This window comes from Sceloporus occidentalis, unplaced genomic scaffold (assembly GCF_023333645.1).
Source record: "Sceloporus occidentalis isolate IW3139 unplaced genomic scaffold, rSceOcc1.0.p SCAF_27, whole genome shotgun sequence".
Lineage (NCBI taxonomy): Eukaryota > Metazoa > Chordata > Lepidosauria > Squamata > Phrynosomatidae > Sceloporus > Sceloporus occidentalis.
The window spans coordinates 12,697,899-12,723,446 of record NW_028317007.1 but is presented as its reverse complement, the minus strand read 5'-3'; the positions used below and the strand labels follow the sequence as shown (position 1 = coordinate 12,723,446).

At 38.5% G+C, this 25,548-nt stretch overlaps 1 protein-coding gene across 1 annotated transcript in view; it reads left to right on the top strand.

The window, feature by feature from the left end:
- LOC149299947 (uncharacterized) overlaps positions 1–25,548 on the top strand; it is a 53,220-nt gene that overhangs the window by 11,793 nt on the left and 15,879 nt on the right. The window contains exons 7-32 of the mRNA XM_089485883.1: positions 653–706; positions 2,290–2,316; positions 3,217–3,297; positions 3,386–3,448; positions 3,896–3,931; positions 4,268–4,309; positions 4,569–4,661; positions 4,972–5,016; positions 5,377–5,436; positions 9,932–9,985; positions 10,471–10,512; positions 10,616–10,709; positions 12,105–12,260; positions 13,501–13,596; positions 15,000–15,089; positions 17,152–17,222; positions 17,308–17,499; positions 17,985–18,153; positions 18,375–18,467; positions 18,544–18,648; positions 19,346–19,443; positions 22,226–22,376; positions 22,706–22,819; positions 23,035–23,202; positions 23,340–23,429; positions 25,387–25,539. Coding sequence (XP_089342009.1) covers positions 653–706; positions 2,290–2,316; positions 3,217–3,297; positions 3,386–3,448; positions 3,896–3,931; positions 4,268–4,309; positions 4,569–4,661; positions 4,972–5,016; positions 5,377–5,436; positions 9,932–9,985; positions 10,471–10,512; positions 10,616–10,709; positions 12,105–12,260; positions 13,501–13,596; positions 15,000–15,089; positions 17,152–17,222; positions 17,308–17,499; positions 17,985–18,153; positions 18,375–18,467; positions 18,544–18,648; positions 19,346–19,443; positions 22,226–22,376; positions 22,706–22,819; positions 23,035–23,202; positions 23,340–23,429; positions 25,387–25,539 — 2,437 coding nt within the window. The remainder of the gene's footprint in view (positions 1–652; positions 707–2,289; positions 2,317–3,216; positions 3,298–3,385; positions 3,449–3,895; positions 3,932–4,267; positions 4,310–4,568; positions 4,662–4,971; positions 5,017–5,376; positions 5,437–9,931; positions 9,986–10,470; positions 10,513–10,615; positions 10,710–12,104; positions 12,261–13,500; positions 13,597–14,999; positions 15,090–17,151; positions 17,223–17,307; positions 17,500–17,984; positions 18,154–18,374; positions 18,468–18,543; positions 18,649–19,345; positions 19,444–22,225; positions 22,377–22,705; positions 22,820–23,034; positions 23,203–23,339; positions 23,430–25,386; positions 25,540–25,548) is intronic.

Sequence of the window (25,548 nt, the reverse complement as noted above, 5' to 3'; positions counted from 1 at the left end):
AAGCAATTTAAAATTTTCTCTGGACACCATGAATGAGGCATCTATGTGTGGCAGGTAGAGCTGCTCAACCTCAAGGTTTGGTCAGCATAAAAAGTAAAAAGTAAATACCTGCCTCCAAGATTGTGGTTGGGCAAGTGGCAAACATCTGGTTGGCCATTCATCCACCACCAGCAAGCAAGCAAACCTGCTCCATCCATCCATGCTTCTAGGGATTCTCACTTGCCCATGGTCCAATCAATATTAATGATGACCCTGAAGAGGATGATCATGATTTCAATTCAAAATCCATCTAGAGCTGAATTAAGAGTTCATTATATGGTTGATGTAAAGCTCTGGTTCATGACATGCATGCCAGAGTGTCTAACAAGTAGTTTAGCTCAAAAGCCATATAGAAAATGTATGTATAAACATACCTGAGAAATTTCTGGCACCGGCTACCTGGAGCGCCCCTTGCACTAACACCGGTGGTTTGCCCAGCTGATGTCAGTGGGCGGCCCCCCTAATGTTGTGGGACACAAATTTTTTTTCAAGTTTGGGAAGTGGGACGTGCTGACGAAACCCGGAGAGTTTCAAGGTATGATGTATAAACCATTTGGAGTACAAGCAAGTTTTCCTTCCAAAATAATGTGAAACTCTTCTTTGCCCCTTCTAGGGTGAACAAGGACCTCTTGGTCCTCCTGGGCTTCCAGGTATAGTTGGATATCCAGTAAGTATTACATTTTACTAATTCATTTTTTTCACATATACAAATGTATGCATTTTTTCTACTTAAATATGTGTAGAAACTACAGCACCAAATACCTACTAGCAATGCTATAAATGTGGACTTATGTGTACATTTCGTCAAAACCCCAAATACTACTTTCTAAAATGTAGTAGATTGTTCAAAGGAAAATCCCATTGATTTAAAACATTCAACATAATGACTTTATTTTCCCTTCTGGTGTGTCCGTCTCAGATCAGTCAGGGTACATATGTGTTCATACACTAATATAGTATAGTGCTTAGATTATAAAAATGATCAGAAATCTACATTTAACTTCCCAGTGGCTTCTTGTTCATGAATCAAAATCAAAGAGATGGCCTTCAGTGTTAGGGCTGTTTATAAGATGTAGAATTGATTACATAGCTTTTCAGTTTGAAATGTTTTTATTAAAATATATTTGAGATGAAATATTGGGGTGCCGGTTTGCAGTTTCATATGCCACCAGTCATTAATCATGATCATGTTTTTATTCTTTGCCTCATTTATATGCTATTTGTTTTTCATAATAAAAAGTACATAAAGAGCTCCCTACTCACTATGTCACCAAAAAGCATTCATTATTGTTAAAATTGTTACATGGTGCTATGGATTTCCATAAAGTATAATTTGTTGCCAGTTTCAATGGAAGCATAATACAAAAATCTAAATTTATATTTAATAGCGCGTTGTTAATCATAGCACCAATCTTCTGTTCCCAAGCGCCAACAATTTATGCGGAGCTTCTTACAATACATATATTGAAGGGATATGACAAGACTAGAATTGACAGACAAAGACATACCGATAAATTTGATATACAGGGCCTTGCTTGCAAGCTTACAATCTTGAAGAATGGGGTGAGGGCAAACGTAAGTCACAGAGAAAGGGTGAGAGGTAATGTGGTGGTTGTATCAATGACAAGGAAGTTCTAGCAGCTAAGATGGTGCGCCTTCTCTGAAGAAGTGGGTTTTGAGATGTTTCTTAAATGTTGGGAGGGAGGGTGAATACTGAAGGTTCCTTGGGAGTAGATTCCAGAGATATGGGGCAGCTCGAGTGAAATCTTGTAGATGGGAAAAGGAAGAGGTGACAAGTGAGGAGGAGAACCTTAGCCCATATTTTTTATGAGGGCAGAAATGTTATGGAGGGCCTTATATATTAGTACCAGGATTTAAAATGTAATTCTAAAGGTAATTTGGAGCCAGTGGAGGGTTTCACAGAGTGGCTAAGCAGAAGAGGAGTGGCGTGCAAGGAAGATAAGCCTGGTAGCAGTATTTAGGATACACTGCAGAGGAGAGAGTTGAGACAGTGGAATGCCAACTAGAAGAGGGTTGCAATAGTTAAGATAGGAAATGTTAAGGGAATGAACCAGAGTTTTTGTGGATATATCCTCTATAATATCATGACATATATTACATTGTATGTAAATAATTTAGGTTTTAGAAACATGTACTGAATATGATATTTGTAAACTATTGCCCTTAAAACTGGATTTATTATGTTTTAAAAATAATATTAACGGCACTCCAATCTGTATTATTTTTTAGGGACCTCCAGGATTGCCAGGGATGAAGGTATTTTTTTTCTCTTTTTTTTCTTTTTCTCATTTTTTAAAATATTACTTAGGATACTTGGGCCTTATCCTAGTACCTGAACCAAGAAACACATGGACATGCTTTTATTGATGAAATAAAGTTTACTTCAGCTATTGGAATAATTTAAAATGGCCACGGTGTCCCTCCAATTAAGACACAATGACGATCCATCCTTGTGTGCCCTATCCTTCCCCGGTCATGGCACCTTAACTGGTATTTCACCTTTTCAGGGCTTATTCTGGAAGAAAAAGGTTTGGTTTGCAAAAAAGAAATTACAGTAAGAGCAGTAATGATGGGTTGGTAGTGGTGTGTATTTTTTGAAGGCTCCTCTTCCTAACACTTTGGGGGGAGTTGACAGGAGAGTTTTCAGGAGAGTTGTGGTTTTAATGCCTTGACTTCAACATTCATTGTGAAAGGTCAACATGCTTTTGTTACAGGTAGAGCTTAGTATAATTAAATCACTAATATTTCCTCAGCATGTCACCCTGGAGAAACTTACCAGTATTGGCTCTTCATAACAGACAATGATGCAAGGTGCTGAAACCACAACTCTCCCATTAGTGAATAAACCCCTTATACTTCCATGATGGTGTGATTCACCAGGTTGTTATAGATTTTCTTTGCTACCGAAGTACCATATAGTTAGGAACTGTCACCAATATAGTGGGAACTCTTTACCTTGATACATAAGCATATGCAGGATGTCAGCTGAGAGGTTTTATACAGTGTCATAATAATGTCATATTCCTGTGCATTTGTCTTCATTTATTAGATTATATTACAATTTAATACATCTGTACAGTTTAGCCATGTTTAATTTTGGCATTAACACCTTTTAACACGTTGCATGAAATACTTCAAACATTGCTTTTTTTCCAGGGAGACCCAGGTGATGTGATCGGAATGATGGGATCCACTATAAAAGGGGAAAAGGGATTTCCCGGGATTAATGGATTGCCAGTGAGTTGTCCCTGATTTCTTACTATAGAGTAAATTGTAATGTTTGGATTGATTCACATTTTAAGATATATATTCCTTTCTATTATAGGGTCCACCAGGATTACCAGGGATCCCTGGCCCTATAGGTCCATCTGGCCCACCAGGGCGTTTGGTAAGTAACCAATGTATACTCTTTAACCCTTTGCAACGGAGAGCCATGTGAATTGCTTTTTGCTTGTTTTTTAAATTATCATAGAAGCATAATTCCTGTTAGTTGGCAGAGAGGAGCTCTTACTGTTCTAGATAATAATGTTCCATTACTGTTCTAGATACTTATTTATCTAGTTCTGTTCCATGTCACAGATATTGTCTGTGAACATTAATTCTCAATGTTTGACAGGTACATGTCTAAATCATTATATTTTACTCAAATGACCTCTGCCATCATTAATTTGTAAAATGGCATTCTAATGATGTAATTTCTAGATTCAAAAAGTCATGCAAAGATAATTATTATGTGAATAATTACTAAAGCTTTCTCTGGAACATAGGAGAATATCTAGCAATAGCAACAATGTACATATTTCAATATATAAGGTGTTCCCATTGCTGTCTTTAGGGTCCCCCAGGACCACCAGGGCAACCAGGACCAAAGGTAAGAACCAACTGATAATATGCCTTAACCTTTTGAGAGCTGGAGGTGTGCATGACATACGTGAGATTTGAAGAGTTAATTATTTGTTCTTATTACATCTGAAGAATGGATTACTGATGTCTCCAAAGCTTACGTGGCCCCACATTCTTATTCACAAGTTTTTGTCCACTGTAATGTATACCAAACTCATTTCGACCGTCTTCTCTGGGACCAATCGGCAATCCATTTTTGTCTTTTTTCCCTTGGTAACATTTATCAACTCTGCACAGATGAATTATTGTTATTGTAATTAATAATAAACAGTTGTTAAAAAGTTCTTATGTTTGTCTTCCCTAGGGATCAATGGGAATAAGCTTTCATGGACCAAAGGGTGAGAAAGTAAGTCTCTCTTGTAATACTATTTAATGTTTGTAGCAAATAATACAGTAAAAACAAATTTGAATTTAGGTAACTTTGCCTCAGCACTAAACAGCATAATGGCTGGTTGCCATAGTCATAAATAATAGTGTTATGTTAAAACATGGAATATATGTGAAAATATTGATAAATAAAATATGAAAGTCCTATGTGGATGCTATGTGAATGTGTTTATGCTGTGTGAATACAATTCAGTATGATTATTGGTATTGTTTTATAGGGTGATCACGGAGCTACTGGCCCTCCTGGACCACCAGGCCCAGCCCCACATGGTCAAGACAGCAAAGGACTAATCATAGTGTATGGGGAAAAGGTAACACATGTATATATGTATAAGACTGTTACATATACCCATAGCTATCCGATGCAATGTTGCAGATCACTGAATTCTAATTGGCTTTATATATAATTTATATATTGTCATTTTCATTTTTCAACATGGGATCTTCCTGAAATTAACTGAAAACATTACTTGATGCACCCATTCGTTGCAGCTCTGTTCTGTTTTGTATTGTGTTGTAAAGAAGTTGCAATATATATCAATGGCACAGACTGTTTCTAAAGATGAGGGTGGATTTGGCGTTAGATTAAAGTGCATATGAACTCTGAATTTTTGTTCTTAGGGAGAAAAGGGCATTCCAGGTGAAAAAGGTGAACGTGGTGATCCAGTAAGTACAATGCATTACAGTTTTTTTAAGATGTCATTGATGAATTATCATTTGAACACAAACTAGTTTAAGGGGCATATGAAAGCTAAAGGTTTGGGCTGATATAAAAGGTAATGAACAGAATGGAAGAAAGGGCACAGTCTTTATCTTGTTATTTGGACCATACTATATGATGCATTATTGGTTTATGTTGAGGCTGCAGTTCATCAGTGCTCATCATGTTTTTACCATAGATTCTTTTCCACTGTTTAAATATCATTCTTTTTTTTTTTTACATAACTGGTTCCGTAGTGATATCATTATACACATCATTTTATCATTATATGTTTTGCTCATGTATAATAATGTGCTTATTTTAAGGGTGATCCTTTATCCAGCATCAAGGGTGAAAAGGGAGAACCTGGAAAGCCAGGACCAAGAGTAAGTATCTTTGCTTTTTTTTTAAAATCAGATATTTATATTTAAGTATCTAATTTAATAATCACTGATGAATGTAACTATAAAGATACTCACAGGAACAATCAGTAATACAAAATACAATATTTTATGAAGGAAAGTTAGAGAAAATCCAATCCTTTAGCAAGTATCAAAGTATCCTTTAGCAAGTATTAAGTTAATTACCAGAAACTATTGGGTTTCTGCCTTTTTTCTCCGAATCTATCACTTCACCATTGCCAGTGCTTTGCCTTTGATAACAATGGCAGATAATACTATCATAATAACATAGTAAACAGGGCCGGCCCAAGGCAAAATGCCGCCTGGGGCGAATTTTAAAATGCCGCCCCCCCCCTTATCTACCCTTCCTCTCCCTCCGTCCCTCCCCCCTTATCTACCCTTCCTCTCCCTCCGTCCCTGCCGCCCCCCCCCATTATCTACCCTTCCTCTCCCTCCATCCCTGCCGCCGCCCCCCCCTCCCTTGTACTTACCTTTCAGCAGTCCTGCGGCGAGTCTCCCTGTTCGGTCTCGGTGCCGGCTTGTAATGATGAGCGGCGGAAATCTTCCGGCACTCAGCATTATAAGCCGGCACTGAGACCGAACAGGAAGACTCGCCACAGAGGAGAGAGAGAGGGGCGCCGAACGGGTACTGACAGCTTGGTAAGCGAAAACCACTCAGCGCCCCTTTCTCTCTCTTTCGCTTTAAAAAAAAAAAAAAAAAAAAGGGCTTGGGGTGGCAAAGTGCGGCCCCTTCAAAAGTGCCACCTGGAGCGGTTGCCCCACTCGGCTCCATTGTCGGGCTGGCCCTGATAGTACATTAGGTTGAATAAAGACCTAAGTCCATCAAGTTCAGCCCGTCTACCTACCCTTTTTTTTGATCCAAACAAAGGCAAAAAAACCCCCAATTAAACTATTTTTCAGATTTTATCACTTTATCAGATTTATACTTTAATCAAGAAGCTCTAAAATATGAATGTATAGCCCTGTATGTTATGCATTTCATTGCCTCTCTTGGCAGAAAATTCCATGCCTTTTTTGCCTCTACTGTAAATAATCCCTTTCTTTGTTGTGTATCAAGTCTTCACTCTTCAAATCTTGTTCTTTGTACATTTCTATTAATGAACAGATCACCGGAGAGCTCTTTATATTGGCACTGTACATATTTATACAATGTTATAACATCCAACATGCCAATTTCCTAGCATATATAGACGCATCCTGCAATCCCCTTATTCATTTTGTAGCCCTCCTTTGCACCTTTTTAGTTCCATAATGTCATTTTAACCCCTTAACGACAATTGCCGGTCCTGGCACGACACGGAAAAGCATGTGCTTTACGACAATTGACGTGCCAGGACCGGCACGTCTTTAAACGGGTGCAGAAAGCGATCTGTTTTCGCTTTCTGCACCCAAAAAACGTTGCTGAATGCCTCGACCTCGAGGCATTCAGCAACGCCGCGATCGGAATGAAGGGGCCATCTCTGGCCCCTCCACGGGGCGTCAACATCCGCCATACTTTGTATGGCGGCGGACGCCCGTTTTAAAAGCGTTTAGGAGGCGATCGACGATCGCCTCCTAAACTTAAATGGTGTCGCTGGAATGCCTCGATCAGGAGGCATCCAGCGACACCAAACACTTACCTTTCGATGGGCTGTGACCGCTCCGGAGAGCGGTCACAGCCGCAGCTGCCGATGATCTTCGCCATCAAGCAAGATGGCCGCTGCCCTGTAACAGGAACCAACAAATTTTAAAAGTTCGCTAGATGGTCCAGACCATCTAGAGAACTTTGGCTCCACTTGCAGGTTGAATACAGGTACTGCATTCACCATGCAAGTCAATGGAACCCAACTTTCTAATCACAGTGTGATTAGTAAAAATAAATTAAAAAATAAAATAAAATTAATAATAATTAGAAAAAAAATAGTAAAAAAACTAGTAAAATGTAAAAATCATTTCCCACTGATGTCACTATCAGGGGAACCTCCAAGTTGAAAAAAAAATTTAAATTTTTTTTTTTTAAAAAGACAAAAAAAAAATATATATATATAAAAAATATATTTTTGTGAGCAAGTCCTAAAATTAGCATATTAGCTTAAAACAATTCTCGCATGGAAAGAGTTAAAATACTGGCATATTAAATGCCCGTGGGGTGTCTACTTTTAAAAAAGGTATGATTTGATGGGGTAAATTGAATTGGCCAGGTTCCACAACGTCCCAATTAACACCGGGGGAAGGATGGCCACACACCTAATTTCCAATTAGAAAAATGCACACGTACCAAATGTGGCCTTTTAGTTCCCACAAAAATGACACACCCATGCATGTGGGATATCACTGCACTCAGGAGATGTTGCTGAACACATTATGGGGTGTCGTGTGACAGCGGCATATACTAGGAGCTGTAAATTCATACATAAAGTAGGTGTGTGTGGGAAAAATACACACACAAAAATACTACTGCAAACTTTGAAAACATGCTGGTGGTAAAATGTGTGCATGCAAAGAGTTAAAATACCAGCATTTAAAATACCCTGTGGTGTCTAGTTTTGAAAAATATATGGTTTTGTTGGGCACACTGAAATGGCCCGGCTCAAAGATGTACCAAATAGGGCATGGGCAGTGGATCCCCAAATGCCAAAGTTCAACATTGAAAAATGCGCATGCCCCAAATGTGGCCCTTTTGCCCCCAAACGGCCAGGCAAAATCATTCATGTGAGGTATCGCTGTACTCAGGAGATGTTGCTGAACACATATTGGGGTGTTTTGTGATAGTGACATATACGAGAACTTTTTAATTCATACCTGAAGTAAAATGTGTGTGGAAAACCAAATGCAAAAAAATGACTACCACAAAGTTTGACAAAGACTGGTGGTAGATATGGTGCATGGAAAGAGTTAAAATACTAGCATTTGAAATACCCTGGGGTGTCTAGTTTTCAAAAATATATGGGTTTATTGGGCACACTGAAATGGCCCGACTCAAAGATGTACCAAATAGGGCATAGGCAGTGGATCCCCAAATGCCAAAGTTCAACATTGAAAAATGCGCATGCCCCAAATGTGGCCCTTTTGCCCCCAAACAGCCAGGCAAAATCATTCATGTGAGGTATCGCTGTACTCAGGAGATGTTGCTGAACACATATTGGGGTGTTTTGTGATAGTGACATAAACGAGAACCTTTTAATTCATACCTGAAGTAAAATGTGTGTGACAAAACAAATGCAAAAAAATGACTACCACAAAGTTTGACAAAAACTGGTGGTAGATATGGTGCATGGAAATAGTTAAAATACTAGCATTTGGAATACCCTGGGCTGTCTAGTTTTCAAAAATATATGATTTGATGGGGTAAATTGCATTGGCCGGGTTCAAAGATACCCGAAATGGCACATGGGGGGAAGAATTACCAGATTTGGCAAAAATGGCTTTGAAATAGCAAAACGCTACCTGTACTTATTGCCCCATAATGGGTAGAAAAAAGCAAAAAAACATAAAAACATTGGGTATTTCTAAACTCAGGACAAATAGTAGAATCCATTTAGCAGGTTTTTTCATTACCTTTTATAGATGAGTAAAAGATTTTTCAACTAAAAGTTAGAAACAGTCATTTTTTTCTAAATTTTTCACCATATTTTATACTTTTTTTAGTAGTAAATAATATGATACAATCAAAACAATGTCATCTAAAGAAAGCCCTTCTTGTCCTGAAAAAAACAATATCTAATGTGTGTGGGTTCAGTAAACGGGAAAGAAGAAAATTACAGCTAAACACGAGCAGTGCAGAAATGTTAAAAAGGCCATTGTCACGAAGGGTACAAAAAGTAAAATCAGCCTTTGTCACGAAGGGGTTAAAGGACGAGTGCCCAGAAAAGATTTTAAGATACTGGATTTGCATTTTCTATTTCATACATTGGTTTTTAAGTCTGATCCCATACATTAAATACACCACTCTAACCATTAAAAGAGGACTGCCTAGTGTTTGGGCTACCATTACAGTTGTCCCCTGATTATGCATAACACTTCAAAAGAGACCAACACTTTCTAAAGGAGCCCTTTGTAACCGGCCTTGGCTATCTGCTACCCTCCGTGGGTGAATGTAGCCAGATAGAATTCTAGCTTTTCTAACATTTTCTGGAGTTCAATTCTATGCTTCTCTTACATCTTCATGTGTCAAGCTTATTTTCAGTGCAATATTTATGTAATGTGCAATAAATAATAATTAACTTACATCTCATTACATTTTATTTAAGGGGAAACCTGGAAAAGACGGTGATCAGGGAGAAAGGGGGCATGATGTAAGTATTTTATTTTATACAGTACAACATCCAAAGAAGCATCTTTAGCCTGCTGTGACCCAGTTAGAAATCAATACCAGCTATCTCCAACACTTATTTCTTGTGTAAATTTATCGTGAATGTACTAATTACAATAATTATAAGAGTTAAAAGTAGAAAAATATATTCATTACTTGTCTGAATAGGGATTCCCAGGTGTACCAGGATCTCCTGGACTCCGCGGTGAAGATGGCGTAAAAGTGAGTAGAAAGTATTATTGCACTATTGGGTTTGTAAAAAGGAGGCCTACTCAAGCTAATTGATGCATTGGATATATGCTCCTATGTTGTAATTTACTGATGGGTCGAATGCATTAACCAACCTTTGCACATACATGATTTGCAATAAGATCTATCACATATGCAGAACATGGTTCCCAGACGTAGACCCCCCACCTGGGACATTGCATCTTTTAGTAGGTTCACAGATTTACAATGTCATTGATTGTTGTTTGATTGCCATTTTTGGGGACAGACTTACATGTCACTTAGTACCAATTTAGAGTGCTGCGTAATACTCTCTGTATTTTAACTATTTTCCCCCATTGCATGGTATTGTTAAGTGTTGTGAAACCTGTTGTCACCCAATAAATGACATGACATGAGCCTTGCTGTCTGACAGATGCAGAATCCATTTATTATTATGTATTTTATGTACTACATGCTCACATTATTGTTTCCTGCAGGGAGATAAAGGTGATGTTGGCCCACAAGGACCTCCTGGAATTGTAAGTATATACATATATATTGTATGTTAGAATTGAAAACTGACCTTAATATCCTAACATGATATGTTGGATTTCTCTTATTATGTGCTGTGTGTGGGTCTAGGTGATACATGATGGACAGGAAACAGTTGTTGGAGAGAAAGGAGAGCCTGGCTTACCTGGTTTTCCTGGGCTCAAAGGAGAAAAGGGATTTATCGGTATGTTATTTACTGTAAACTTGTACCCCCATGTTTGTTTGGTTGCCATAGGACTTCTACAAATTGCTGGAGGCAGACAGTGTGGGTAATCTGTAGGTTAGAGGGTATTTCCCTTATTTCCCAGGGCTTTATGCCAGCAGAATCATGTCACTCCTCACTAGGGAAACAATAAAATTTGTTTTACCTTTTAAAAGTGCTAAGACCTCCTTCTGGTTTCTAGACCTCCTTAATACTTTCTAGGGATCCCTTCGCATGGCTTCAGTACATAGGTGTCAGATGTATCATTGTCTAGTTTCTATACTTGGGATCTGATTATAGAGAGGCTATTAAATCACATGCCATGTGTTAATCAGTGATGTTGAAACCAATTAAGGTTAAGATAGGTTAATGGAATCAAGTCCAATTTAAGCTTAATTATATGTTAAATCAGCAGAATAGGTGGAACATCAGTTTTAAATGCAGCATAGGTTTTGATGTATATGTAAAATCATCTCATCATAAGAATGCTAGCAAAAACTTAGTGTTGATGATCTGCTGATTATATGAGACACAGCAAAACAGACTAAGAAAAATACCTCCCACGTCTTTACGTGTAATACAAGTATATCCAAAGATGACCTTCCGGTTCCCAATGATCTTATAATGCTGTCAAAACTGTTTGAGTTTTTAAAGGACGCTTTTTCTTTTTTTCTTTTCATTCATTCAAAGGTATTAAAGGTATTGCAGGAAATCCCGGACCACCAGGTAAAATATTTCTAATGTGTAAAATATTTGGGTGACATTGCCTTTTAATGTTTGATGTAGGGAGGATTTGAGATCAAGGTATCAGATATCTATATATACAAAAGACTTGTGACAATCAGATGATGTAACAGATGTATTAAATTGTGTTAGGGTCATTTATTGGGGTTATTTCGTAGCTACACAACATGCAAATTGCATCCCAGATATGGCAAGAATGCATACATAGCTCAACTCTAAAATGGTTACAAAATAAAATTTGTACAATACACTTTTACCATCTAAAAAAAAAAGGCGCATGGGTATAACTTTTGGAATCCATGAATTATTTTGCACATCTGCTGATTCAGAAAATGTGTTAGACATTCCACCATTTTTACATTAGAATTCTATATTGAATCTAATAAATCTGAAATGACACTAAATACTATAATATACTTTAGAATTCCATCAGAAAGGGACAAGTTTTAACAAATTACCGAGGTGAGATATTTTACCATAAGTCGGTATTCGTTTTACATTTTTACAGTGTATTTCACACTTGGCTACTGACTGTTTCAGGTTTTTCCCAAACTCTAAAGCAAGTCATGTGTGCTTTTATTCATGCATGTTCTTTTGAGGTCTGAGTATTAATGTCAAATGTTTCATTGAAAGGCTTGAATATCCCTGGATCTACTGGAGCACCTGGTCTTACTGGTGAAAGGGGTGAAAAGGGTGAGCGTGGTTTACCAGGATTACCTCTTGAGGGACCAAAAGGCAAAGATGGACAACCTGGTCTTCCAGGTTTACCTGGACTTCCTGGCCCCATAGGTAAGTAGGATAGGAACATAACAATTGGCAGCATTTAACAACTATTAGGTGAAACCCTCTGTCTATTTTCCTGCTTTAAAGATTCTAACCTTAAATGATTCTTGGTTTTGTCTTAGATTAAAGATAGCCATATGTCTATCCCATACTACTACTCTATCTACATCTTATACTGTTCAAATCTAAGCTTTTGACCCTTTAGCTTTAGACAATGACCTCCAAAAATTTCTCCTCTTCTGAAAATGACTTCTGTATACTTTTGTATACTTTGTTAAACCTCTATATGTATTGTGGCAGCGTTTTCAACAAAACACAGTACATTTTATACTATATTAGGGTTTAAGGCTGACTCTTTATTCAGATTAAACAGATTCATCGGTCGTTCTTCAGAATGTTTGAGCAATAATAGATTTACTTGCTAGGGCAAACCCTTCCAAATTCCATTTATCAGCATCAAGAGACCATCCAGGGAAATGACGTTTTCACCTTCTCTAAGCATCAGTCAGACCTATTGAATTTATTATGCTGAGATGTTTCTTCCTACTGTTTGGTAACAGTAGCTTTGGATTTCCTCCCCTGATTCCTCATAATCCTTGCTATTATTGTAGCAGTTTTCATGTAGCAATTAGAGTTCATAGTGGGATATCATAAGGTCTAGTGATCCCTCAAGACTACATGGCTCAGGAAGATCAGCAGCACTGCACAAATAATACATAGAGATATTTACATTTATTTAAATACTGTGGTGCATTGCTGTAATTTGAATGATCTTACATTGCAGGCTTATGTATAAGAGTCTCTTAAGCACAAAACCCCCCCAAAATGGTCAATATTTAAATTGTGACAATGTATTGAAAGTTTTCTGCAAACACTTGTGGAATGTGACAATGACACCAAATGAGATCTTTGAACTTAAAGTCAAGCCATAAAAGAACCTCACAAACAGTTTATAAATATATGTTGGTATTTTGTGACCGAACACATCAAATTCACATTAGTAGTATTTATAAAGGCAGGTAAATCAATTTACTTATTGTGCTGCAAGAGGGATTTTCAGCATTAAGACCATCACATCATTTTTTTTTGCCATTGTTAAACTACTTGTAGGAAACTTATTTTGTTAATTATGTCATTAAACATTTTAATTTCTAAAGATTTTTTGTTTTTCTTTTTCACTTTTTTTACTGAATTTATTTATTACAATATAACCATATGTGTTGGTTTACATTTACTAAATGTATAGATCCCACTCAAGAATGTTTACCTGGACTTCCTGGTGACGCAGGATCTTCTGGTGAGCCTGGACTTCAGGGATTCCAAGGAGAGAGGGGACAAAAAGGTAAAGTACATTTTCCATCAAAGACCATATTGTGATTGGGAGACAGTGCTAGGCCTAACTCAAACTAATGGGGTCGGTTACAAATTACATCAGTAAACGATGTTATTAATCTCTTGTCATTATTTTGTCTGAAGCAAAAGTAATAATGTTTTGGTAACTAAAATGTTGATGACAAATTAATGGTCACAATGGTTGTTTTACAATAGTCATTTGGTTGCCTTTTTTCAGCCATTTGGGTATTTATAAACAAATGTTGTCTGCTTTTGGTTGTTATGGTGATAACACCACTTTACAAAACTTCATATAACAACAGGAGATGTCTGTCCGGTAAAATTAGAATGCATGTGACAAAAGTCATACTCGCATAGTCACATGTACACATATTTACCTAACAAATATAGTTGCAAAGTTCCCCTGAAAAAATATGCAGTTTCATAATGAAGTATGTGTTTAACTAGACATATTCCACAAAGCATTTTCACTTACAGCTGTGTGAAAATTTGTCTGCAATTTACCTCTAAATTCAACAGAATGGATTGGTTCAATTTATCTGGCCTGTAAAATATATACATTGTTTTTTGTAATTGACTGGATAAAATCTTGCAATTTTAAGCTTGTATTCCCTTAAAATGGACAGATTCAATCCTGTCAATAACAAAAAAACAAACAAATTCAGGAAAGATAAACTTGTGTTATATGTAGTTCTGTTTTGGATAAGAAAATGGCCACAGATTTTAATATGTTTGGGAAACAAAAACAATCAATTATTTACACAAGTCATTGTCAGAATTGACACCACAAGTAATATAGTGCATGTATCCCACCCATTGTTTTACAATCATCCCCCTGACAATGACAACCCCCTTCCCATAGATACAACAGCACCATTAACCCCAACATAAAAACCAATTGGGAAAGAGCATACTGAGATGCACCTTTCCCACACCAGGTTCTGAGCCACCAACCAGCTCGAAACCACCAACACCAACCAAACCAGAAACACACTATTTCCTATTAACCAACAATGACACTGATGAGAAGAACCTCAATCATCCTACTAATAACAGGGAGGGAGGGTGGGAAATTCAGGCAAGAAAAACTAATTAAAAGTGACAGTCACAAAATGGAGGGACCTATTAATACAGGACCTCCCAAAGTCCCTTAACCAATGTTTCCTAACCCCATTATTCTAAGGCCACCTCCTCACCCAGCCAAAGCCCCTTTCACTTCGCTACGCTGGTTCCATGGCTACATGATGATCCATGATATCTAAAATCACACTTGCCTCCCATTTGTAAAATGATGGCAAGAAAGTGGATGAGATATTTTGCACACCGTGTTATAATTACTGAACATTTTTGGGCACAAGCTATTAGAGATTAATCTTTTCTTAATATTTTTAGGTGACAAAGGAGATGCCTGTCCAACATGCGATACGATTCCTCAAGGACTTCCTGGAGCTCCAGGTCCCCAAGGTCCCCCCGGAGAACAAGGTAAGATTTAATGCATTTATTTTTTTAACATTCATAAGCCAATGTATTATCAGTGTGTTGTGAAATCATTAAAATATGCCGTATATATGTTGTCTCTTTATATATAAAATGGAAAGGTCCCAACCAATCATCCTTAATTTTTGTTTTTGCACACTGTACTTGCTCCCAATCTTTCTCTTTTTACTGTCTTGTTCCCAACCCATAGACCCCACGAAAGGTTCTTCACCATCTATTGTAGGATATGTGCATCATCATCTAATTACTATGCTGTCTCCCCTATTTCAATCTGTTTTCTATGTAGAAGCCCTACTGGGTCTACTAATGATCTCCTCACCACTAGAACAAAAGTTCACTTCTCCTTACTCATCCTTCTGGGGCACCCTTTTACATTTTATTTTTACGGCATCTATGACACAGTTACCTCCTGGCTCAAATGCTACCTCTCTCAATAGTCCTTTAGCATTCCTTTCTTTGGCAATTGTTCAGTCTCCTTTACCCTCTCCATTGGTGTGGCTGAGAGCTCAGTTTTCAGTCTACACTTTCTCTCTCCATTTCTAATATCTTCTTTTGGATTTCAGTACCACCTCTAGTTTGACGACACATATGCAATAATCTACCTTTCCTTAACTGGCCCTGTTGCAGAGGTGACAGGGCCAGTGCCTCTAGGGGGCCCGGTGTGACCTTTGTGACCCCCTGTTCCTGTCTCCTCAAACTGATTCAAAATAGTTTAGAAAGGGCCCTTCTGACCTGGACCAGTATGGCCCTTTCTAAACTATTTGGACCCCGCGGTGAAGCCAAGGCTGCTCACAGGCTGTGTACTTGTGTGTATGTGAGGATGGATGTGTAATTGTGTGTGTGGGCATGGATGTGTAATAATGTGTGTGTGTGTGTGTGTGAGCATGGGTGTGTAATTATGTATGTGTGAGCATGGATATTTACTTGTGTGTGGGCATAGATATGTACTTGTGTGTGGGCATGGATGTGTACTTGTGTGTGTATGAAGGCATGGATATGTACTTGTGTGTGTGTGAGCATGGATGTGTAGGTGTTTGTGAGCATGGATGTGTAAGTGGGGTGAGATGTAGAGTGTGTTAGTGAGTATGAGTAAGTGTGTGTAATTTGTGTAAGTGTGTTTACTGTTTACATATGTTGGAAGGAGGGGCAAAAGGCAAAGAAGGCACAGACAACTTGTTTGGGGGCAATGATGGCACAGACCAGCTGTTGAAGTTGGGCGCAACTGTAAGCTACCTGGAGGTGGACTAGGGGGGTCCGAGAAGCCTGTCTTGGTATTCAACAGGTTTAAATCAGCAGGCAGAAGAGAAGTCAGGACACGATCCGGGTCAGCAGTGTTGGTATTCAACAGGTTAAATCAGCAGGCAGAAGAGTAGTCAAGGCACAATCTGGGTCAGGAGCGTTGGTAATCAATAGGTTAAAGCAGCAGGAGACAGGAACTGGATATCAGGAGAGCAATAGGTAGAGCACAGATATGGGGAGACACTAAGCTAACGAGGTAGCATCAGATTCTTTCTGCCCTTTATTACTCCAATCCATTTCTAAACTCTGCCAAAATAATTTTCTAGTCCTATTGTTCTTTATATGCTGCCCCACTGTGCCAGTTTCGCGATTAGCTCCCATACCCTTTGGCATTAGATTTAAAGCACCCCCATATCTTTGCTCTTGTTCTCAAATTCATCCCTAACCGTTCACTTTGTTATGTCCAGGACTTGCTTTCCTCTTCTGCTGCTGCACCTTTTCTCTGGAGTTCCCCCCTCATCCTATCAGATTCTCCCATAGCCATTCTAACTTTAAATCTTTGCTAAAAATCCACGTGCTCAAATTCCTAATCTCATCCTCCTAATATCCACAACCTGAATACTGAATAGAAACCAGCCTTTGAGATTGCGAAACACTGATTTCCCAACAGGTATTGATTTTGGATGTTGATGTCCATGCATCAGCCATAGTCTTAGGATATCTCTTGTTCAAATTATTTAGAAGACCCACGTTTCTTGGGTTATGGGCAGAAATCTACTCTATTTGAGACATAATTAATATTTTCCAGGTTTTCCTGGACAGCCAGGAATCAAAGGAGATAGGGGTCCACTTGGTTTTGATGGGCTACCCGGAGCACCAGTAAGTCTTATATACATTAAAGTTGTCTTTGCGTATGTTGATTATGTACTGTACATCAAAATATTTTATTGTACATTGCTTCTAGGGACTTCAGGGTGTTCCAGGTCTGAGGGGCAGCCCTGGAGCAAAAGGAGAACCCGGTGAAGTACATTTTGAATCAAGACTGAAAGGAGATAAAGGAGATCCTGGAATTCCAGGACAGCCAGGGACTCCTGGAAGAGAGGGAAGGCCAGGGAGAGATGGTCAGCATGGGCCACCTGGTCCCAAAGGTGTATCGGTATGTTTCTTTTAAGTCAAATATTGTGTTGCGTTATCTTGATCTGTCTCCATTAACAGCAGTATTCACCTTGTGTCAACCCAAAGACAATGCAAACATTTATAACTTTACAATCCGCTTTCCTAAAAACAGAATCTTCACATACCTTAATTGGTGAGTGAAGAATAAATGGATCAGTCAATGTACCTGTCTCACTTCTCTATCCTTCAACCCTCCTGTTATTGTGCTTTAACCCCTACCCCAAGACTCCTATATTCTATCCATGTTCTTAATTTTTACACCTTTATATTTTATTCCTGCTCTGCTCTACCTGTTCCCGGCCTATACTATGTTAAAGATGACAATCCTTGCTTCCCTTCTTAAGTGAGAACCATAGTTATACAGAATGGTTTCCAATTAGTTTTTTAAATGTTTGCCTGTTTGTTAAAGGTGACAAAAGTTTTATATACTGGTTATTCCACTGATTAACATTAACACATATCTAGGGAACATTTGGGGCCAAAGGGGAACGTGGCCCTCCTGGGGATGTTGGATTTCCTGGACCATTTGGTGAACGAGGCTTCCCAGGACTTCCAGGAGTTGGGCCAGCAGGTCAACCTGGGGAAAAAGGGGACCAAGGAGTACCTGGATTTGTAGGCATTCCAGGTCATCAAGGTAAATATTTTATTTGTTCACTAGAAGCTAATCATGTATAATAGATCAGTATTATACTGTTATATACCACCTATTTATGTAATAACTTATTATAATTTAACTTTACAACACGCATATACCTTACTAATGACTTTATATTATTTTATAAGCCCAATAATGTATAGCCTAGACAAAAGTAATCTGCACTGTGTTTCTCACAAAGTATCTTATTTTTTTACCAGGAAATAAGGGAGAACCTGGAAGAGTCATTTTGAAAACAGGAACACCAGGGCCAATGGGAAATGCAGGCTCCCCTGGTTTGCCAGGAGACCAAGGTACTACCTTCTCTAATTAAATGGTTAAAATCTGTAGTTTTGTATGTACATGTATTTTAATCACTAATTTTTACAGGTGAAAAGGGATCTCCTGGACTTCCTGGAAGACTGGGTTTTCCAGGCGAAAAGGGTGAACCTGGTCTACCTGGTGTCTCATATCCTGGGCCTCCTGGTGCAAAGGGTACGTATTTCCATTTGAGATTGTATTTACAAATTACAGAGCTGGTAGGGCTCAACTGGACACAAAATCCCTTGACTTGTGGACAACTTGTTCCTACTTATGCAAAAATACCTAACATAACTTATGTATGTGCATTAACTCATCTCCAGGGCCGTGCAGAATTAAGGAACAATAATAAAAGCATACATCTGTGAAAGACAATATATTAATGCATTATTATTATTAAACAAGTTACTAAACCTAAGACTAAGAGTTCTATGCAGAATGACTGGAACATCCAGGGGGCCACCTCCAAAACTTAAAAAAAAGCCACTTGACTTTCCCTGCCCCAGGCCACAAGGTGCCAGTCCCCCCCTCCTTGGCCTAGGTAAATGCATTACAAGGTTAAACGTTTATCTCTCCTGTTGTATTACTATGGTAATGGTATATTAGTTTGTTGCATTTTAAGCTAAAACCTTAGATAAACTTTGTGAAAGCTCTTCTACTAAGGGGATGCCGGGATATACATTAGTAGCTAGACACATCTAAAATATGTTGCCACACTCTGTAGTCCTACATATATATGTAAAGTGTTTATGACAGTGCCATGTAAAATGGATTATCAGATATAATAACATTTGACATAATTGTGATCCACATGTTAAGATCGAATGGCTCAGCCATCAGATGATTAACATTTTTGTTTATGATTTTGCAGGTCACCAGGGAATGCCAGGACCTTCAGGACTGGATGGTATTCCTGGTCAAAAAGGCTTAGATGGCATACCTGGCATACAGGGACCACCTGGACAAAAAGTAAGCCAGGAATATTAGTCTGATTCTTTGAATTCTCATAACTTTCATGTTAGGGGGTGTACTCACTTTTGTTGCCAAGGTGTTAGACATGTTAGTACTACCTTCTTTTTAGTAGGTATGGTCCTTTTCACTAATTGAAGAACAAAACAAAGTGTAATTGCACCAACAATTGAAAATGCACTGAAACACTGTTTGCTGGTTTAAAGCACGGTTCCCAGAAAGTGGGGGCATTGTCTGAGTACCTGATCTCCCATTCAGGCTTAGTATTACCCAGGAATTTACTACCTAACTTTGTAGTATTCCATGGTTTAGAATGTGATTAAGTCCGCATCTGAAGTAGTCCAGAACTAGATATAAGCAAAATGCAAATTCAAAGCAGTAAGGAATTCTAAATTAGGGGTCTGGTAAGTATTGATGTAACAGCAGCGGTGTATTTTGACTTTGTGCTGCCCTAGGCAAGACTAAACTCGGGCACCCCTCTAATCTAAAATTGGCCCACCGCTTCCTGTCAAGACCACACCCCTTCCTGATTAAGACCTGCCACTTCCTCTGTAAACTCCACCTGTTCCTCTCTGTACATTTACAGTGGATACTGAGTGCCTACTTATCTTTAAATAAAATAATAAAAAGTGTAAACTCAACCATTTTTACAAAGATCACTCATCCATGTCAACTATACTATATGGATCACAGACACACAAATTGGTTGAATTAGCACGTGGTCAGTCCACGTGAGCAGTAACGCCACACCAAGGTTTCAACCGCTGTTACTGGACATTCATACCCCATTTGCACCATCCAATCTTTTATACTACCTAGCACACACAATGACACACATTCACTCCCTACTTATATCAATTAATCAATCATGAAACAGACATTACGAGGTTTTTTTGTCTGCAATCGGATCCTGCGGCGTCGCACACAAGAAATGGCGTGGGAACCAGGGGCGTACCTAGAGTATTTGGCACCTGGGGCCGATCCTGTATGTGGCACCCCCCTCCACACACACACACACTTTAAAACTGCATAGCTTCTATTGTTAGGCAAACATTGACAGGGTTACAGCATAATTGTTATCATTATATACTGAGGCAAAACACTGACGGTGGTACAGCATGACTGTTATCATTATATACTGAGGCAGACATTGCCGGTGGTACAGCATAATCCCTATCATAAAATCCCTATAAACATTGAGACAGACGTTGACAATAATGCAGCATAACCCCTATCACTATATACTAAGCCAAACATTGATGTGGTATAGGCCTACCACCTCAGTGTCTGCCTTAGTATAGGGATACACCGAAATGAAAATTCTGGACCGAAACCGAAAATTTTACATTCACTTGGCCGAAACCGAAAACCCCCCCCCACACTTTAATTGAAAGTAACACACCAAAATTGGACAAAAAAAATTCAATAACAATATTAATATACATATATATATATATATATATATATATGACTGTTAACAGCAATCACACTCCTATCATGCCGAGGCATACTCAGATTCCAGCATGTACTGGTTGCCTGGGCATGATAGGAGTGTGATTGCTGTAAGCAATCATATATATATAAATTAATATTGTTATTGAATTTTTCTGTCCAATTTTGGTGTGTTACTTGGACAAAAAAAAAATCAGTAACAATATATATATATATATATATATATATATATATATATACCGCATTTGCTCGATGCAAATGCTCTGAAAAATACTCCTCGTCTTATAATCGAGGTTGTCTTCTAATCAGACCTCCAGAAATGCCTTTAACCCCCTTATATGCCAGAGTGGGATACAGGGGTATAAGGCATTTCTGGAGGCAGAGTGGCATATAAGGGGGTTAAAGGCATATCAGGGATGCAGAGTGGCATGTAGGGGGGTATAAGGCATATCAGGGAGGCAGAGTGGCAAGCCTGGGGGCAGATGTGCATAACTGGGGTGCAGGTTGGCAAATAAAAGGAAATAAAAACAAAAAATATTTTTTTCAATCATAGCTTTTATTAAATATGAAAAGATTGTTTACATTTATTAATATTTACTAGTAAAACTTTTTTTCCTATAATTAATATTCAGATTTTGGGGGGTCGTTTTATAATCAAGGTCGTCTTATAATCGAGCAAATACGGTATATATGATTGCTAACAGCAATCGCAATCCTATCATGCCCAGGCATCCAGTACATGCTGGAACCTGGGCATAATAGAAGTGAGATTACAGCCTCCCTATGCCATGCACACACTCATTCACAAGCATTCATTCACAAACATTAATTAACTCATTCATACACTCATATTCATGTAATGTATGGCATAGTATACCTTTTTTCTGTAACTGTCACTTTTCCTCCTCCTCTTCGTTCTTCCCCTTGGCTCTTCTTCTTCTTCTGTGTCCTTCCAGTACAGTGAGCGAGGAAGGCAGTGGGCGCGGCTTCAGTCATGTTGTGCGCCAGGATATGATATAAAATCCCGATGCACAGCATCAGTTGCCAAGCGCATCGCACAGGAGCAGGATCGGAGGTCTGCATTAACAGACCTCCCGCTCCCTTGATTGTCTTTAAGCCAGTTAGAAGGAGATCCTTGATCTCCCCAACCGAGCCTGCCCTGATCTCCCCAACCGAGCCTCCTCCTCTAGCGGCGGACATTACTGTAGTAACATAGAAATACAGAATTTAGCGCCAGATAAGAACCGATCTACTATGCTATTATGTTCCTTGAAATGTATGTTTGCTCTTCATGTTCTCTGTATGACAATTCTATTCTTCTTATATTTAGGGTGAGCCAGGATTTGGTCTTCCAGGGCAAAAAGGCCTACCGGGTGCACCTGGCCCAGCTGGGTTTACTGGAGAAAAAGGAAATCAAGGACCTCCCGGTATTCCAGGAGAGCAAGGTTTACCTGGTGTTCCTGGCTATTTGGGAGTTAAAGGTAAAAATAATACAGTATAAAAAAACATATTATGTGGTGTGTGATAAGAATGGAAATTCTTGTCTCTGACAACCTGTTTCTTTGAAAGTAGTACAATGGCTTTTGCAGTACCATCAAAAGATCATTCACCAAAGAGATGTTTACACATGGGAACATGGATTCATAGCCCCATCCTGCTATACCAAAATACTCACAAACTTCTGGATAGTTAGTAGACTTACCATTTGTGTTAATAAATTAGATACTTTACTGGTATAGTGAAGGTTACACTGTAGACTGTTTTTTATAAATTGTACAAATGTTTTTACACATTGTCCTTTTCTCATAAGGTGAACCTGGACCTGCTGGAGCACCTGGTGTACCAGGACCCCCTGGTGTCCCAGGAATGGGTCCACAAGGTCAACCAGGACTACAAGGGCCACAAGGACCACCAGGATTACCAGGTAAATGTATATACAAAAGTAGTAGTTATTATTTGCAGTTTACATGTAGTCATCTTTTACTTCTAGAATCTAAGAGGCATCACTAATTGATGATCAACTCACTCTGATTGTTGCGGTTAGATCCACTCAGTTACCTAGAAGTAATTTTAATGTTTATGGCAGAGAATAAACATCATATTATCTCACTACTGATAATACATCTTTACAAATTTCAGGACCTGGTGGAACTAAAGGAGATAGAGGTTTTCCTGGTTACCCTGGGACAGATATGCCTGGACCAAAGGGAGACAAAGGAGGCAGCGGCATCCCCGGGCCCACAGGCGCGACAGGAATAGCTGGCCTACCGGGCCTACCAGGGAAAGAGGGCTTTCCAGGACTTCCTGGTAAATTCTTGTCCCTTTAATTCAGTTACATCTTATATTGTTTTAGCGCTCTTTATAATCTGAAATCTATATTTGTAAGGTATGTTTTAAATTAATTTATATATATATATATATGCATGAGTGCTCTGTAATTTCAGGACAAAAAGGAGAAATGGGAGTGATGGGAACACCAGGAACTGTTGGCTCACCAGGATCACCTGGGAATTCAGGGCAACCAGGAGAAAAAGGCAAGTCCAATATTAGTTGTAGCATATAATTAAAATAGCATGTTATTCTAGCATTATAAATATCATGAGAAAATACTATACTTTATCTTGAAACCCCATGATAGCAAAAACTGAACAAGAAACTTGTGACTATTTGAAACGCTATCCAGCTTGTGCACAAATTGATTGCTTCGTCACTTATTATAAATAGCTGACTTTGCCATTTTATATTATTGTTTCTTCTGTACCAAGATGATTGGTCACTATGGAGTAAAATTGCATATGGCACAAAGGCAGTTGGCTGGTGAGTTGGGCTAAATGGCACCAGAGTAAACCAGCTAACTAAAGTAGACGGTTGCGTGTTTTTTTAAGCAGTTAACTACTATGGTATTAGCTAGCAGGAGAGAGTGCAAATATTTGAGGTATTCCACCCACACAACTGTATGCCAGTGTAAAAGGGTTCCAGTAAATTATAAGACTATACATATGGACAGACTGTCAGAAGAGTAAGAAGGTATGTTGGGAGACACCTAACAGCAGGAGTGAGACTAGGAATGGTGAGGCAGTGATAGTTGGGAGTAGGGAAGTTACCATTAAGAGGCAAGTCCTAGTTTAAACGTTAAAGGATTAGATACTAGGTAGAGTCTGACAAGATTTGGGAGGACATTCCATTAGAAAGAGTCAACCTTTGAAAAGTACTGTATTTAAAGATGAGATGTAGAGTATAGGACAGAGGACAGGTAAAAATGATCATATGAGTGGAGGGACCAGGTAGGTGTGTATTTCACAATATGTGCAAAGTAGTAGGTAGAGGAAACTTTGTAGGTGAGAATCAGGATTTTAAATTGAATCCTGAAGCCGTATAAGCAGACAGAGAAGAGAGTTGTTAGTAGAGCAATGGTTAAGGAAGGAATGCCAATGGCAATTATTTTAAGTTGTAGGCAGCAGTTTCTGGAACTATACTATATGTGAGGGATGAATGAGAGGTCAGAGTCAATGCTTGGATGAGAGGAAAAAAGATAGCAGAAACCTTCTTTTAAGTGACTGGAGAAAGCTTGCTTAGGGTAATGGAAGAAGGAGAGTTGAGGGTATGTGAAAAGAAAAAGTTGAATGGATGGGGCTGCAGGAGAGAGAGTCTGTAGAGACTACATGCCTTATTGTGTCATTTTTATTTTTAAAGTAAATAGCAACATCACAGGTTATTGGGCTAATGGTAGGATGGCCACGAATGGGCATAGTGGTGAATTGAAGATGCCGAAATGTGTTTAGGGTTATGAAACAAGAAGGGAGGGGAAGTAGGTTTGCTTAGCAAAGAGTAGGTATAAGTAGTAGAACGTTCTATGAATTTTAAGTGGTAGAACTCTGACGTAGATCGAAGCTTCCTGCAGCTATGTTTAGTAGTTTGGGAGCAATGTTGAAGATATCTTGAGATTATCATAGAATTACCATGTACTTGTTACCAGTGCATATTCTCATATTTGTAGAGACTTTTCCAAAATGAAATATTTTCAAACAGTAAAATACAAGATTTAAAATTACAAATGTAAGTAAAATTATAATAATTTGTAATAAGGTGGTGCAGGTATAGACTGATAACTTTTATGTTATAAAAACTGTATTGGCTTTGAAGTGGTTAAATTGTCACTAATATATTGTATTTTAGCTATCTTCCCATGTGAAGGTTTTGACTTTCTAATCTGTGTTAAATGTCTTTAAATGTGTCTATTTTGTATAGTCTGTATGAACATATACAGTGTAGACACATTAAAACTCTATGTACCATGTTGAACTGCATTTTATAAGTTATTTTATACCGCTTTCAATATATCTTTTTTAGTCTAGAATCGATGACCACATATGTGAGTTAAGACAGGGAGTTAAGGTTTAAAAAATTAAGGTTTAAAAAACGTTGAATTAAACCCATATTAAGACCAATTAACTAAAACAGATGGTTAATCAAGGTGTTTATTCTGTGCAGGTGACCCTGGTCCAGTTGGCTTCCCTGGATTGTCTGGTTCTCCAGGACTAAAAGGTCAAAAGGGAGAAGAAGGATTACCTGGCCCCCCGGGTTCCATGAAAGACATAGATATGGAAAGCATGAAGGGTGATAAGGGCGAGCAAGGAGAAAGAGGTATATGCA